Below are 14314 nucleotides of genomic sequence, written 5' to 3'. Positions count from 1 at the left end.
ATACAGCATATATGTAGGATGGTCAAACCTGATAAATTTCCGACCGATCTGTTCTGTAACAAGGTGTTAAAGCATCTTTACAATGGCTTGTATTATATTTCAAAAACAGAGGACAAAGATAAAACCTTCGGGGGCTAGTGACATGATACAAAGAAGCATAAGTGTTTCTTGGCTGCCCTGAGGGCAGCAGCACGTGCCAGCTCTCGACCCGGGGTCCTTGGACCAGGATTTAATTAAGGACTAGACCTTTAGAGTTCCTAATCTAAACCTGAGATATAGAGCCCTTTTCCCGGGTGGCAATATCGAATCGAGGAATGGCTCCCACCAAGGTTCGAGCTTCAAGATCAGCTATTTTGTCAATTGGTCACTTTTCTTAGCCTCGTGCCTTTGCCACATAATAACCCAATATTTATTTTTCACCATTTGATCTTTTTGACCAGGCTACTTCCAAAGATGATGTACAGCAGATGTTCTTTTTAGTTCCGAAACAACAAGATGCAGGCCAAGTGGACCGGCTCCTACAAAGGGTTCAAGCACTCATCTGTGGTGAGCTTAGGGATCACCCAGGGCTCAGAGAGTCCACAAGCCTATCATGAAACTGTACCGTGATGTGAAGAATTTGGGCATGATAGGAATGGGGCCACCCGAGGTGGAAGACAGTGAAGATTACGTAGAGAATTTTCTTTCCCATTTCCTAGCTACAGAAGATCACCACCAAGAAGACAATATTAAAGTTAATGAAACCAAGTCACACGGTCAGCAAAAGCAGCGGGACTGTTGATAAGAGCGTACAATCCTTGTTGAGCAGCGACTTAAGGAAGGTGCATGAACCGGGGTAAGGGGAGCGGCTTCCGTCCAATAAATGCTACGCAGGTTATGAGGATAGGGTGTCTTTGTCTTTCCACAGCCCCTGGCCAATTTCAATAATTATTATTCCGAAACAGAACATATTATTGAGGGTTTGCTCAAATATGAAAAGTCTCAGTCTGGTCACCAAGAGTTAAACACAGATACTATCCAGAACCAACCACTTGTTAGAAACATCACCTGGCCAGAGGGCACCGGCAGGTGATCTTGACCCGAAGGGCAGGAATTGGTCAGCTTTCTCTAACCTCATGGTCCTCAATAAGCTCATTGTCAAGAGCGCTTATGTTAGGAACAACCTTGCCAATTTCCACAGCCCTCTCTTCGTGGTGCTGGTACAACCTCAGCGGCACCGCAGATTGAAGCTCCAATGGTCGATCCAAATACAGCACAATAACTACTTTGAAAGATGTACTAGATTCCAAGACGTTGCCGAATGCATTTTGGACAGATACTTTTTAAGCAGCCTTTCATAGTTAGATTCAGAAAAGGGGGTGGTGATGAACAGAGTGCCTGAATTAAGCAGACCACTCTTACCCAGTCCAAAGATCAGGGCTTGATCCATCACCGTTTTTTAGCTCACTGCACCATCCCAGCTCAGAACTTGGCTATATGCAAATTAGTCTGTTCCTGTCCCAGTGCATGATGGAAACAGGGCAAACCAAACTACCAAGCCAATTCTTATACTGGGAAGGAAACAAGCTTCCGGGGACCGGTTTCTGCCATTTCAGGCGTCGTCGGCCCGGCTTGCTTGAATCCTGATGGTGCAATGAGCAAGGGACTCACATCTGAGTATACCCTTCCACGCTTATGGTGGACAAAATGAATTGTTTTTGGCCACTACAGGTGTGGCAGGGTATACTCAGACATGAGTCCCTAGCTCACTGCTCTATCAGGATTCAAGCAAGCCGGGCCGACGAGGCTGAAATGCCAGAAATCGGTCCCCGGTAGCTTGTCTCCTTTCTGGTGAAGAATTGGCTTGGTAGTTTGGTCTGCCCTGTTTCCATCATGCACTGGGACAGGAACAGACTAATTTGCATATAGCCAAGTTCTGAGCTGGGATGGTGCAGTGAGCTAAAAAACGGTGATGGATCAAGCCCTGATCTTTGGACTGGGTAAGAGTGGTCTGCTTAATTCAGGCACTCTGTTCATCACCACCCCCTTTTCTGAATCATTTTGTCCACCATAAGCGTGGAAGGGTATACTCAGATGTGAGTCCCTTGCTCATTGCACCATCAGGATTCAAGCAAGCCGGGCCGACGACGCCTGAAATGGCAGAAACCGGTCCCCGGAAGCTTGTTTCCTTCCCAGTATAAGAATTGGCTTGGTAGTTTGGTTTGCCCTGTTTCCATCATGCACTGGGACAGGAACAGACTAATTTACATATAGCCAGGTTCTGAGCTGGGATGGGGCAGTGAGCTAAATAACGGTGATGGATCAAGCCCTGATCTTTGGACTGGGTAAGAGTGGTCTGCTTAATTCAGACACTCTGTTCATCACCACCCCCTTTTCTGAATCGTTTCATAGTTAGAAGCAGACCTACTCTGACAAACAACCACACTCTGTCCAACTGCCTCACACAAGGGGTGTCCAACACGGGGCAGAGTTTCAGGGTATCCGCAGGTGATACATTTGAATGGCTTAATCTAAATGCAAATCATTGAAACACTCGGTGGTGGTCCTCAAAATCTGACTTTCATCTGGTATTTTGTGGAATAATGAAGGAGGCCATGACATTTGTATTGTGTACTTTATACCCCTGAGGTTGGCTCAAGGAACTGGATATTCCCACACACTTCACCCAACACCTCCTCATATGACAAACTGTATCTCACACCTTTATAACCACACATTCTGAGCAGGAGCACGGCATACACTTCAAATCAGAACATGCTTCAAATCCGAGTGCCTCGAGTCCATGCAACGGGCATGAAGCACTATGTAAATGCTACAATACAACACTTAAGACCAGTGTTTCCCAAACTGTGCGTCGTCGTGTGCCCATTTTTGGTGGATCTTGGAAGTCCAAGAAATAAAGATGCCTCCAAATTATATTTTTATCTTGTCACATTTGCTGCACTTCAAAGACAGAGGTCAAATATCAGGTTCAAATGTCAGCCTATGTCTTCTGACAAATTGCAGCTTATTTTTATTTAACATTCGGGATTAGCCTTCACAAACTCCTCTCATTTTGCAGTCAGAGGAAGAAAAGCAAAGTGAATTATGTGACAAACTGTCACATAATTCACTTTATTTGTGTGAAAGGACAGGCTGTACATGTCATTTTTTTGTATTAGGCAACAAAAGGCAAATACCTGTAAATGAACTGTACACAATCAGCAGGTAGGAAAGCAAAAATGAAGCACGTTTTATTTTAATTCTGAAGTGTGATTCCAAAGATTTTAATAGGATCAAAACACTTAGCGATTCACAAGTTATAAATATTCACTGAAACCCGATTTCCACATATTATTGTTCGTGCACAATATAGTTTTATCTGTAAAACTGAATGTCTGTGCAAATGTAATGCCCAATTCAATGGAAAATGTGCGGTCTGTAAATGATAATGTACAACCACACAATGCTTTAATTATATAAAAAAACAAAAAATAAAATCACCCGCCTCATGTCCATTAAAGGTAGGTGGGTCACGAAAGTGTGTTGTTCCAAAAATTGGGTCGTGGTTATAAAGAGTTAGGGAAGCGCTGCTTTAGACCAGTATGTCCTCAGGCTTGTCAGAGGGGATGAACTGGACCATCCTACTGCACCCCTCAGTGGGAAGGACTTCTCAGGGAGCAAAATATTAAATAGCAAGAAGTTATCCTTGGCTATGGCATGTAACTTACAGAAACCTTTCCTGTTTACATTGTGAGTTTAACTGATTTTTAAAAAGCTGTGGTCGTGTTTGACTGCTTTACTGACGAAGTAAGGCCAAGGCCTTTTATGCTATGTTATGATATGTTCACTACTTAAAATAAGCATACTACCAACTGAATTGTTTCTGAAAGCGGCCCTCAACATCGAAGCGTGAAATCCGACTTGCAAGATGGAAAAATAGCAGGGAGTGAAAGCCGAGCAATCAGGGCCGGACTGGCCATAGCGGGTACTGGGCGTTTCCCCAGTGGGCCGGAAGGGTGAGGCCGGTTTTATACCGATGGGGGCTGTTTTTGGTTACTGGGGCCGGTTTTGCAGCAGTGTTGCAATATAGCCCATTGTAACAGCAATATTGGCCTAACAGTGAGATAGGATCTGACAGGAAAGCAGCGCCATATGTTGCCCACCTTGATGCCCCATGTTACGCATAGAATACAAAATATATAAAAAGACCGGACATTACATGGTATATCCTCTCATAAATACAGAACTTGATGCAGGTCTGTGGAATTTTATGAAATATCCACTTGTCCAATGGACTGGATACTTAATAAATCTACTTGTCCTGTAAAAAAAAAAAAAAATCCACTTCTCCCTTTTGATGCCATGAAGTGAGGTGATAAACTATGGCAGCGTTCCTGTTATATCATAGCTCTAATAACAGCCTCTCTGAATTTCCAGGACTCTTATTATATTAGGGTCCGGATTCTGTGATGGGTGTGACTTTGCCACCTTCCTGCAAATGTGCATACAAGGGCGGACCGCAGGCAGGAAGCAGTAGTTCCTAGAGATGGAATGCTGTGTAAGGCTGTGCATACCCATAAGTGTACAGGTTTAAGGGAAATCTCCAACTCCTCTTCAAACTATTCCCACCCTAGAAAAGGTTGGAAATTTACTCCTGAGAGGGTAGGAGTAAAACATTTTTAAGAGTCGGAAAAAAAAGAGTTGTAGGGTAAGTGAATCTGCAGATTTTTGCTTTAGCAAATATACGCATGTCTATTTGGTCAGGCAAAAATGGAAATCACATATGTTTTGCTTGGAGTACCGTTTCCACTCCTCTGAACTCATGTGAATTCCATAAATATGTACCAGTGCAAGGATATATACCTACAAGTGCATTTTTGTGACCTTCTTTAAAAATTGGGCCTTAAATAATTTTCACGGTTTACAGTGATTCGCCATCATTAATATTGTTGTAATACTTCTACGCATCAACCACGTTTTACTACATGATACCTCAGAGAAATGGTATCTAAAGTTGCACAATTGTTTAACAAAACGTATTTTCCGAGTTCCAATTTTTTTGTGTACATTTTATTTTGAAAGCAAACAATTCTCAGTCTTGCATTCAAGCTTCTCCATGTATTTACATATAATCAAGGAGCGTTCTGCGAGCACTGTAAATTACATTTTGCAATCTTGTGTACACGTTTTTATATTAGAACCACACTGCCTGTGATGAAAGCTGAGCTCATAGCTGACTACATTTCCTTGAAGCGTTTAGCCCGAAATGAAAAGTTTATGAATTATATATAAAAAAAATATAACAATTTATACACATGGATTATTGTCTTTAGTGTTCTGTAAACTTTAAACCAAATCGTTTGTGCTGCATAGGGTTGGTACTATTTGTATACTTTACAAAATAACATGACAACTTGTCTTTGTCCCCCATACCTTAATCATGGGAGCCTCTGGCAAGCACCCCAATCTATTTAGCCTGCTACGCCACTCCAGGCGGGGACCAACCTTTTCCAAATCCACCTTGGTCCCGCTGCAATAGAAGCCGTCCTGCTCAAACTGCCAGGCAACATCTGGGCAGTTTGCTTATGCTTCCATTCAGAGGGAGGGCAGTTCCGGCCCAACTGTACCTAATATGGCATTAGCTTTACTAATTTGCAAATGCTTGCTCCCGCCTGCAGGGGGTAAAAAAATTAATGACAAATGCAGGGACGAGCAATTGCTAGGGACTAAGACTTTTCTATACATTCCACCCATCACTTTTTTTTTGTTTTAACTCCTTAACCGCGGCGCAAATTCCACCGCAGTACGGGAGTTCTAATCAGTGGGCGGGGCTGCGTCGGCTAACGGACGTGCACAGCACTAGCGAGGTAGTGCTCGCAACGGCCGTTGACCGACGCGAGCACGGAACGGGTTAATGTGATACTCTAAGTGCAATGAATATGCTCATACGTGGATCCAAGCTGCATCTCTCTGATGAGCACCTAAAAGGCTGAAACCAGCCACAGGTTGTTTGTGTTTCCACTCCCCGGGAATGTAACCTGGCAGTTCCGCTGGACTGTTTCTACTGGAGCAGAAGTGAGTGGACTGCTTTGCAAAAGGCTGTTCCCTCTATGGAGTGGTGCAGTGGGCAAAAAGATAATGGGCTGTAATCCATCCTCTAATGCACGGGTCTTCAAACTCTCTGGCCAAAAGGAGTATTATGCTTTTAACAGTGCTTTTTTTTTTTTTTTTTTAAAGCAAAAAAAAATGAGCAGCAGTAAACCGCTCTGTAATGGGCCATTACTAACATCTCTTGTCATTTATATCCTGGCTGGGAGTATGTGTCAAAAGGGAAGAGACTCCAAATATTCTTCAAAACCCCCACCCCCATTTATAATAATCATGCTCTGGATACTTTTACACATTAGTAAGGCTTGCCTGACCAGAATATTATGTTTGGCAATCATGTACTTGTTTGTATTTTTAAAACAGTAACAGAACTTAACTTCAATGTTTAAATAAGTCTAGACATATTTAAACATTGCCAATATAATGGAGTAATTGTGAAAATTCTGAGGTGGGCCCGATTTTCGATTTTTTTTTTACAGGGGGTGCAGGGGGCACAGCATAAAAAAAATTGAAGACCACTGCTCTAATGATTACTGTTGCGGAGACTTTTAAAAGCATTCCACCCATCAACTTTTGCTGTGTTCACTTCTTTCACAAGTAGAGGAGTTATCATTTTTATTGGATAGAAAATGGACAATGCTTTTCATCGCTCCGCTCCCACTTCCCTACCTTTCCTGGCACCTTCCACCTACTGCCGACTCCCTTCAGGACTTTGAAGTGAACTAAGGGTGGCAGTAATCCCTCTACAAACAAGTAACATCATCGAGCCAACCCAAACAGTGGATCAAGGATTTAACTTCCACATAAGCCTGGTTCCTTGGCTCATTGTGCTAACGAGTATATTTACAATCACCCCGCCATGATTTGTCTCTTGTACGCAACAATTAGCTTTTACATCCTGACAGCCTTTGCTAACTAAAACAACATCGACAATAAAATAGGAAGGGTCCTCTGGTGGGTGACAATATTAGAAAATCTCCTTTAACAGCTTCTGTGTTCGCCTGATCAGCCAAGCTCCGTTGGCCGCTTCTTCGCCATACCTACAGTCAAGCAGATGCATTTACCGCTCTGCTCTGCCTAGTTACACTCAAGCAGCATTGTGTCCCTCTGTGGTAGGCATACATACCCCTGCATGCTGGTATCCTTAGAACCAAGCATTAACGTGTATCCTTGCAGTCTGTCTACACTCAAGGTTCAATATCTACCCCGGTGTCCTATCTACAGACAAGCTTCGGGGTTTACCACCAAACATTGCTTCCCTCTGTATCCTACCTGCAGCCATGCTTCACTTGCCCCTCTACCCTGCTTACAGCCAAGCTTCAACGTTTACCCATGTATCCTATCTACAGTTCAGCCACAACATCTACAGATTTATGCTCCTAACAGTCAAACGTCAGCGTTTATCCCTATATCCTGACAGCAGCCCAGCTCTACACCCTAAATACAACCAAACTTAGGATCTTTGCCTCTGTATAGAGCATACAGCCAGGCTTCAAGATTTACCACGGTAACCTGGGTTTACCTCTATTATGTGTCGTTAGCTATCGTACCAGTGCCTGTCCTGTGCGCTGCCGTCAGTCAAGAACCAGCTTTTACCTCAGTAGTCTTCATGTATACCCTTCCTATAGATGAGCTGCAATCTGGACCTACAGAACCTAGACTTAAATATTCACCTCTAAACCCGTCTACAGTGCAGCTTCAATGTTGAACTCTTCCCCCGCCAACCAAACGAACCTTCACACTTAACTCTATAGCTTACTGACAGCCAAGCTTCAATACTACTTCAATACTCCGGCAACAGCCAAACTTCCATGTTCCCTTCTATACCCTGTGGCCAAGAGTCACTCCTCACGCTATACCCTGCCCACAAGCATCTTTCTGTGCTCTTGATTCTGCCTAAAGCCAAGCATGGACTCCCTCCTACCTGTCAAACCAACAAAAGTGTCAATGTCCACCCATGTACACTGTAGCAATGTTGTGTTGATCTCTATGCCACGTTCACAGCCAACCTTTCGTGTTTCATTTAATACCTCACATCTATGCTTCATGGTTGCCTATATATCCCAGCTTAAGTGTTACTTTAGTATCCACACAATCTAAACTAAGGGTATCAATCTACTTCAATACCCAGCACTCAGTCTTCACTTTGTGCTTTTAAAACCCAACTGCCAAGATGTGGTGTTCACCTACACCTCATTAAACAACCAGGCTTTAGTGCTTAAGTTTGAACAGTATGTCCTGCAAAGCGTCGGTGATCACCTCCATAGTTCTCCCACAGCTAAACCTCACTGGTGACCTCTACTCAATGCCTACAGCCGAGCTTCAGTCTTCGACTGTATATTGCACCTTAAACTGAGCGTAGGTCTTCACCTCTGTACTCTACTAACAGAGTTGGATTGGGATCAAAAATCTGCCAGGGCACACCAAACAAAAGTGGCCCACATTTGCGTATTGCCTTTCCGCAAAACACTGCTTCAGCGAAGTTGTATGAAAAGGAAGGGGGTGGCGGGCATGTTTTATCAACTTCACATAGATTTTTTGAAAATGCACAGATTAGTTCACACTGCTGAGCCACATATGAATGCAAGTGAGACCACTACTGCTCTGGCCCCCTGCCCCCGCTCATTCAGCATGCATTAATGGGCCGGCCCAGCGAGAGAAAGGGAGTGATACTTCCGCCCATCTGCCTCTAGAAAGGCCACTCAGGCACCCACTGGGCTGCGGACGGCATCCTAACAGCACAGACAGCCCCCAGGCTGCCCAAAAAAGCAGTCCACAGCTAGAACTCGACTACCGGCCCATCAGCCATTTCCAGAACGCCCGTGTTACCAATCCGACCCTGCCTACTGCTTATCAAGCTTGATGTTGGGCTCCACACCATACCCAAGGGCAGTCTTTGGGCCCCTCTGTATCCTATCGAAGAGCCAAGTTTCAGTGGTAGACTGATTACCATGGTTACAAGCCACCGTCAATGTGGACCTCGAAACCGTAATGTACCGTACAGAGAAGCGATATAAGACCTTCCTGCAGCCTATTATAAGCACTTTTCAATATCCTCTATACCTAAAGAAAAGTCAATGTCCAACTCCATATGCTACAGCCAAGCTTCACTGCTCTCACAAGAGCCTGCGTAGAGACAACGGTCAATGCTGAATTCTATACCCTGCAGCCCATCTTCAGAGTTCGCACGTGTACCCTTATTACAGCCACTCTTCACTGTGACCCTCGGTACCCATATTACAACCATTCTCCAATGGTCACTGCTGGACCACGCAGCCAGCCTTCAGCGTTGACCTCTGTAACCAGACAACAGTGATGATCCAATGATCACCTCTATACCCTGCAGCCGGTGCTCAAGAGGTACCTCTGCACCCCAATTACAGCTAAGCTCAACGGTGCTCTCTGTACCCTAGACCGAGTCTTCAGTGGTTACCTTTGTGTTCATATCACAGCCATGATCCAGTTGTGACCGCAGAACCCTGCAGACATGAGTCAGTGCTTACCTTTGTGCCAATTTTATTACCATGCTCCAAGGGTCTCTGCTGTACCCCGCAGCCAATCTTCTGCGTTGACCTCTGTGCCTAGATAACAGCTGTGCTCAACATTCAAGGTGTACCTCTGAACGCATATTACTGCCAGATTCCCATGGTGACCGCTGTACCGTGAAACCAATCTTTACTTATGTGGCCATATCACAGCCATACTCCAGTGGTGACCTCTGAACCCAGCATCCAACCTGCAGTGTCTACTTCTGTGCCCCCTTCACAGCCACACCCCATGGGTCACCTCAGCACCTTGTAGGCATGTGTGCCTCTACCCCAGAAGAGCTTTGGTGTTCTCCTCTACACTCTGGCTACAACCAGGCGCCCCTAGTGTGACCCCAGTCACTTAAAAGACTCCATGCAAGGGTCGATAGCCCTACAAGGAGCCCACAGAGGAAGGAAGGCCCTAACCAAAGAGCAGAGTATCGTGAGTGTAACACCCGCGGTGTAAATGGGCAATCCAATCTCACCTAACCACCTACATTCTCGTTTATTTGCAAAGGAATTTCCCCTCAATATATCCATGTAACGTTTCCAGCTCGAAAGGCGTCCCCTCGCCCCGTTGTTGCACCAAAGCCCCCTCATCACCCCCCAGCTTCCTGTCCTTTCAACATATTCGTGTTCAGGTAGCGTCCCTTGCTGCCCAGTAATCCCCGCCGAAACTCTCATCTTCCTCCCTGCCTCTTGTAAGCCACATCTGTCCCTGTCACCCACATCTGTCCCTGTCACCCACCTGTCTGCCACTGCTTGGCTGCTCCTGTCACCTCCCTGACCTCCTCCAACGTGCCCGATACTTTCCCACCCTCAGTCATATTTTGAAGTATTCTATTGTACTGTTCTAACCCGTCAGCCTGTCTCCCCCCTCACCCTGCCTTTCCCACCCACTTATCTACCCCTTTCGAGTCTTGACTGCTCGCGCACCCCTCTTTCGCAACTTCCCTGTCATTCCCGTCGCTGCCCCGGCCGCGTCCCGGAAGCCCCCGCCCCCGAGATGCCCACTCTCACTCACTCACCTCGTCCCATTTGATGAACTTGCTGCCCTTCTTGAGGGTCTCGTGCACCGAGACGGGCTTCAGCTGGAGCGCGTGCACCCCCGGTCGGGCCCCGGCCATGGTCCTGGGAGGGTGGAGTCCCTGGGGGGCCCTTGGGTGGAGAGGGACAGACAGACAGCCCGGGCGGGAGGAGGACAAACAAACTCTGAAGCTTCTGCCTGATGAGGAGAACCGAGGAGGGGCGGGATGGACCGGGGCCCGGGGGGAGGAGGAATGGGGGCGGGACAGAGTGGAGAGAGGTGGATAGAGAGGGATGGACCAGGCAGGAGGACAGGGGAGGAGGGTGACAGGAGGTGGAGCTGGACAAAGGTCGCGGGGAGCAGGAATACAACTTCATAGCAGCAACAAAAGCGAAGAAACGTGCTAGGGGATCACAGGAGTGGACAGAAATAACTGAGAAATATTTTACATCCTGTCACGCGCGTAGACCAGGAATTTAATCCCAAACATATCGAATGGCACGAGATTATGTGGGCGTGTGAAAAAGAAAAAATAACCACGCCTCCATTGGGCTCAAGTTTCCAAGTTTTTAGTGCGCGAGAAGTTGTCATACTTTTCATGCTGTTTATTTTCATGCTGTTTAGTTTCATACTTTTCATGCTGTTTATTTATCCCCTTATAAATACAGGACTACCAATAGCAGAAACTAAAAGGCAAATATCTGATCGATGCGAGCTTTTCATGCATGGCACGGGGTCACTGACAGCTTGCTTGTGTTCATTGGTTATATGGCCTCTTTTAACTTTGGGTGTAACTTGTCATGCCCAAAAACTTGAATTTAGTGCAAGGGAAGAAATTAGCAAAAAGGAGCGACTTGGAGAAGATGCAGCGAGCAAAGGTGGTGGGTTCAGTTGGGTGGGCTGCTGAGTGAGGGATGATCAATGTGGCGTAAGGGCTGAAGAGAAGGAAAGGCAAGAAAGTAACTGTGTCAAAACGCAGTATTAATGTGCACTCGCGCAGCAGGCGCCGCCACTGATGTACGAGAGCAGGTCAATAAAGTTGATTTTCAGGTCAATAAAGTTGATTTTCATCCGTCTGTCTGAGGCTCGGGGAGCGAGGCGCATGGAATGAACACGCGCGGACGGGAGGATGGGGCAGGGCGTGGGAAAGAAGAGGCGAGGGTTAGGGCGAGGTGAGTTAAAAAGGGGGACGGACTGAGAAAGGGGAGGAGAGGACCGCAGAGGGCAGGGACAGATGTGGGCGGAGAAGTCGAAATGATACAGAAATCGCATTTTTTTGTACATTGCCCTTCCGGGCTGTGTTGTAGGAGGTGCTGTGTTTTTTTTTTAATTTTTATGGAAGTGTCTGGTAATGGACCAGGAAACACCCATGAAGGCAAACGTGTGAAATCATGTCTGTGGGAAAGGAAAACGAGTGGAGAGACTTTGACAGGACCTGCGAGTCCGAAGATCGGGTTAATAAAGCATCAATTAACTAAATAGCAGGGGGAGACATGAAACTCAGTCTAAAATAAGAGAACGTCCTCAAAGTCAGGATTTGGGCGTTCAGGCCATTGGTTGCATGGCTGTGTTAACAGTGGCAGTACTGGTGTAACGTGCTTTGACAGTAAAGTTCAGTTGACAAGGCAGGGACAGCGTGCGATGATGTCATATGGTGATAGAAGAGGGAGAAAAGATGAGAGCAGAGGATCAGAGAAGGAAAATGAGAGAGATGGCCTGAACAGGAACGGGGGAGAGGGAGGGGGAGAGAGAGAGAGGGAGGAGCAGAGGCGAGACCCAGTAGGTGGGAGGTGCAGATGACATCATTAATCAGATAACGTGCTGTGTGGGAATCTTGCGCTTCGCCTGTTATTGATTTTGTGGTCAGTAAACATCCCTGTCCTTCATACCTGTCTCGTGACATAATTCAATCAGTCCTGGGCTTTTAGACAACAGCTCTTTGCATGCCTGGATTGTGAGCCAATATTATGCTTTGAAAAACAGAACTACAAGTCCCAGAAACAGCAGCGGTCAAAAGGCACTACTGAGTGAGGGTGCATTAGATAAATGTATTTATTCATACATATTTATATTGCGCAGATATTACCCAAAGGTGCCAGAGCGCTTTATAGGACAAATATTTTGGTACGAAGAAATTACAGCTGATTTAAGATAGATAATACATTTATAAGTAATTACAGAGGTTGAGAATACAATAAGGTAGATTATTAGATGAAACAGAGTTTACAGGCTGTAAAAACGTTGAGGTAGTAAACAGGGTCGGAGTAGACAAAAAATAAGCCCGAGCACCAAAATAAAAGTGGTCCCCTCATTAGCAAACCAATGGGCCCACACTTGCAAGTCAGACCAGTTTTGTATGTGTATTTTACAAGGTATGGGGGCTTGCACACATTTGTGATTGCTGCAGGCAATGCTTGTGCCAATATCCCAGAAATCTACAGGAAAAAATGTCCCACTAGCCTATAAAAGAGGCCCACAAACTGCTAAAAAAAACACTGCAGACTCACTGATCTGTGAGACCAGCCCATCGGACACTGCCTGATTGCCTTACAGGCCGGTCCGGCCCTGGTAGTATACAGAGTGAACAAAGGATGTACATGGCCATAAAAAGGTTGAGGTAGCATACAGCCCTGAAGGCAATTTAAAGTAGTATAGAGGTCTATGCCAAGAGTTGATTATAGAGTTTTAGCTAAAATACATTTGGATGAGAAGGGCTTTCAGGTTTGACAGTTGTCAGTGAGGTAGTTATGCGCAGATTTGGAGGTAGCGAATTCCAGATTCAGACAGTGCTCCCCTAGAAGGATTGTGCTATTGATTGTTCCTTTTTAAAGGGCGGGGTTCAAGAAGCATTGCTTTGGCAATTCCCAAGGGCCTGGAGTTGCTTGAAAGCTTGAGTTTGTCCGCCAGGTAACGGGGAGTTTATATGTGCAGGGCTTTATGGAGGACGCAGGCAGTCTTGTAGATAGCCCGTGCTTCAATTGGCAACCATCAGAGAGTGATCAGCATGGGGGTGATGTGGTCATTTCTGTGTTGGATCCGAACTGACAATGTGAATGGTATGGCGTGCAACAATGGGGGGTCGGAGTGGAGGCAGAGTGAGAGCCTAACCACTAGAGGGAGGAGAGCTGACATTAAGCTCCAAGAGGACTGTTCATTGTCTAAATGTCTTTGTAAAGCCCCATATGCATTCTTAGGGTACCTTAGATACTACCAAGGGAGGAGATTTTATCACTGAGAGCACCTGGATAGGTTTGCCTATGGGAATAGCTTAGGCTTCCCCCTATGGTAAGTGATCAAAGCGTAATTTTAATACTCACTGTAAATTGTTGCTTCAATACCATTTATGTATGGTATTAGGTCATGTATGATGAAAAGTAAAGTATTTTCCTTTTTCAAAAGAGTAAGCACTGGCTGGCCATTTATAAACTTGTCGTAGTTGGTGTGTTGAGTTCTGTCTCTCTAAAACCACACCACCTCCTTGATTAAGTCTTGGGCTATTTGCTTCACTACCCTGAGGCGTAAGTGCTAAAGGGAGTCAGTAGTAAGGTTAAACCCCAAGACATTGGTGGAAAAAGACATGGATTATCACTATCTGGGCCCAGTAAATTCTGTCTGGCCTGGGAGCCCTTAAAATATTTGATAATTATTGCATTCCTCCTCTGTGATAATG

General features: G+C 45.6%; 1 protein-coding gene across 1 annotated transcript in view; it reads right to left on the bottom strand.

Annotated features, from left to right (window-relative positions):
• PLCB3 (phospholipase C beta 3) overlaps positions 1-10863 on the bottom strand; it is a 585337-nt gene extending 574474 nt beyond the window's left edge. Inside the window, exon 1 of the mRNA XM_078660740.1 lies at positions 10646-10863. Within this exon, the coding sequence (XP_078516866.1) occupies positions 10646-10744 (99 nt within the window). The 5' untranslated portion in view covers positions 10745-10863. The remainder of the gene's footprint in view (positions 1-10645) is intronic.
• Between the last annotated feature and the right edge of the window lie 3451 nt (positions 10864-14314).

Source organism: Lissotriton helveticus, chromosome 9 (assembly GCF_964261635.1).
Source record: "Lissotriton helveticus chromosome 9, aLisHel1.1, whole genome shotgun sequence".
Taxonomy (NCBI): domain Eukaryota; kingdom Metazoa; phylum Chordata; class Amphibia; order Caudata; family Salamandridae; genus Lissotriton; species Lissotriton helveticus.
The sequence above is the reverse complement of the archived record's forward strand: the minus strand, read 5'-3'. Positions and strand labels throughout refer to the sequence as shown.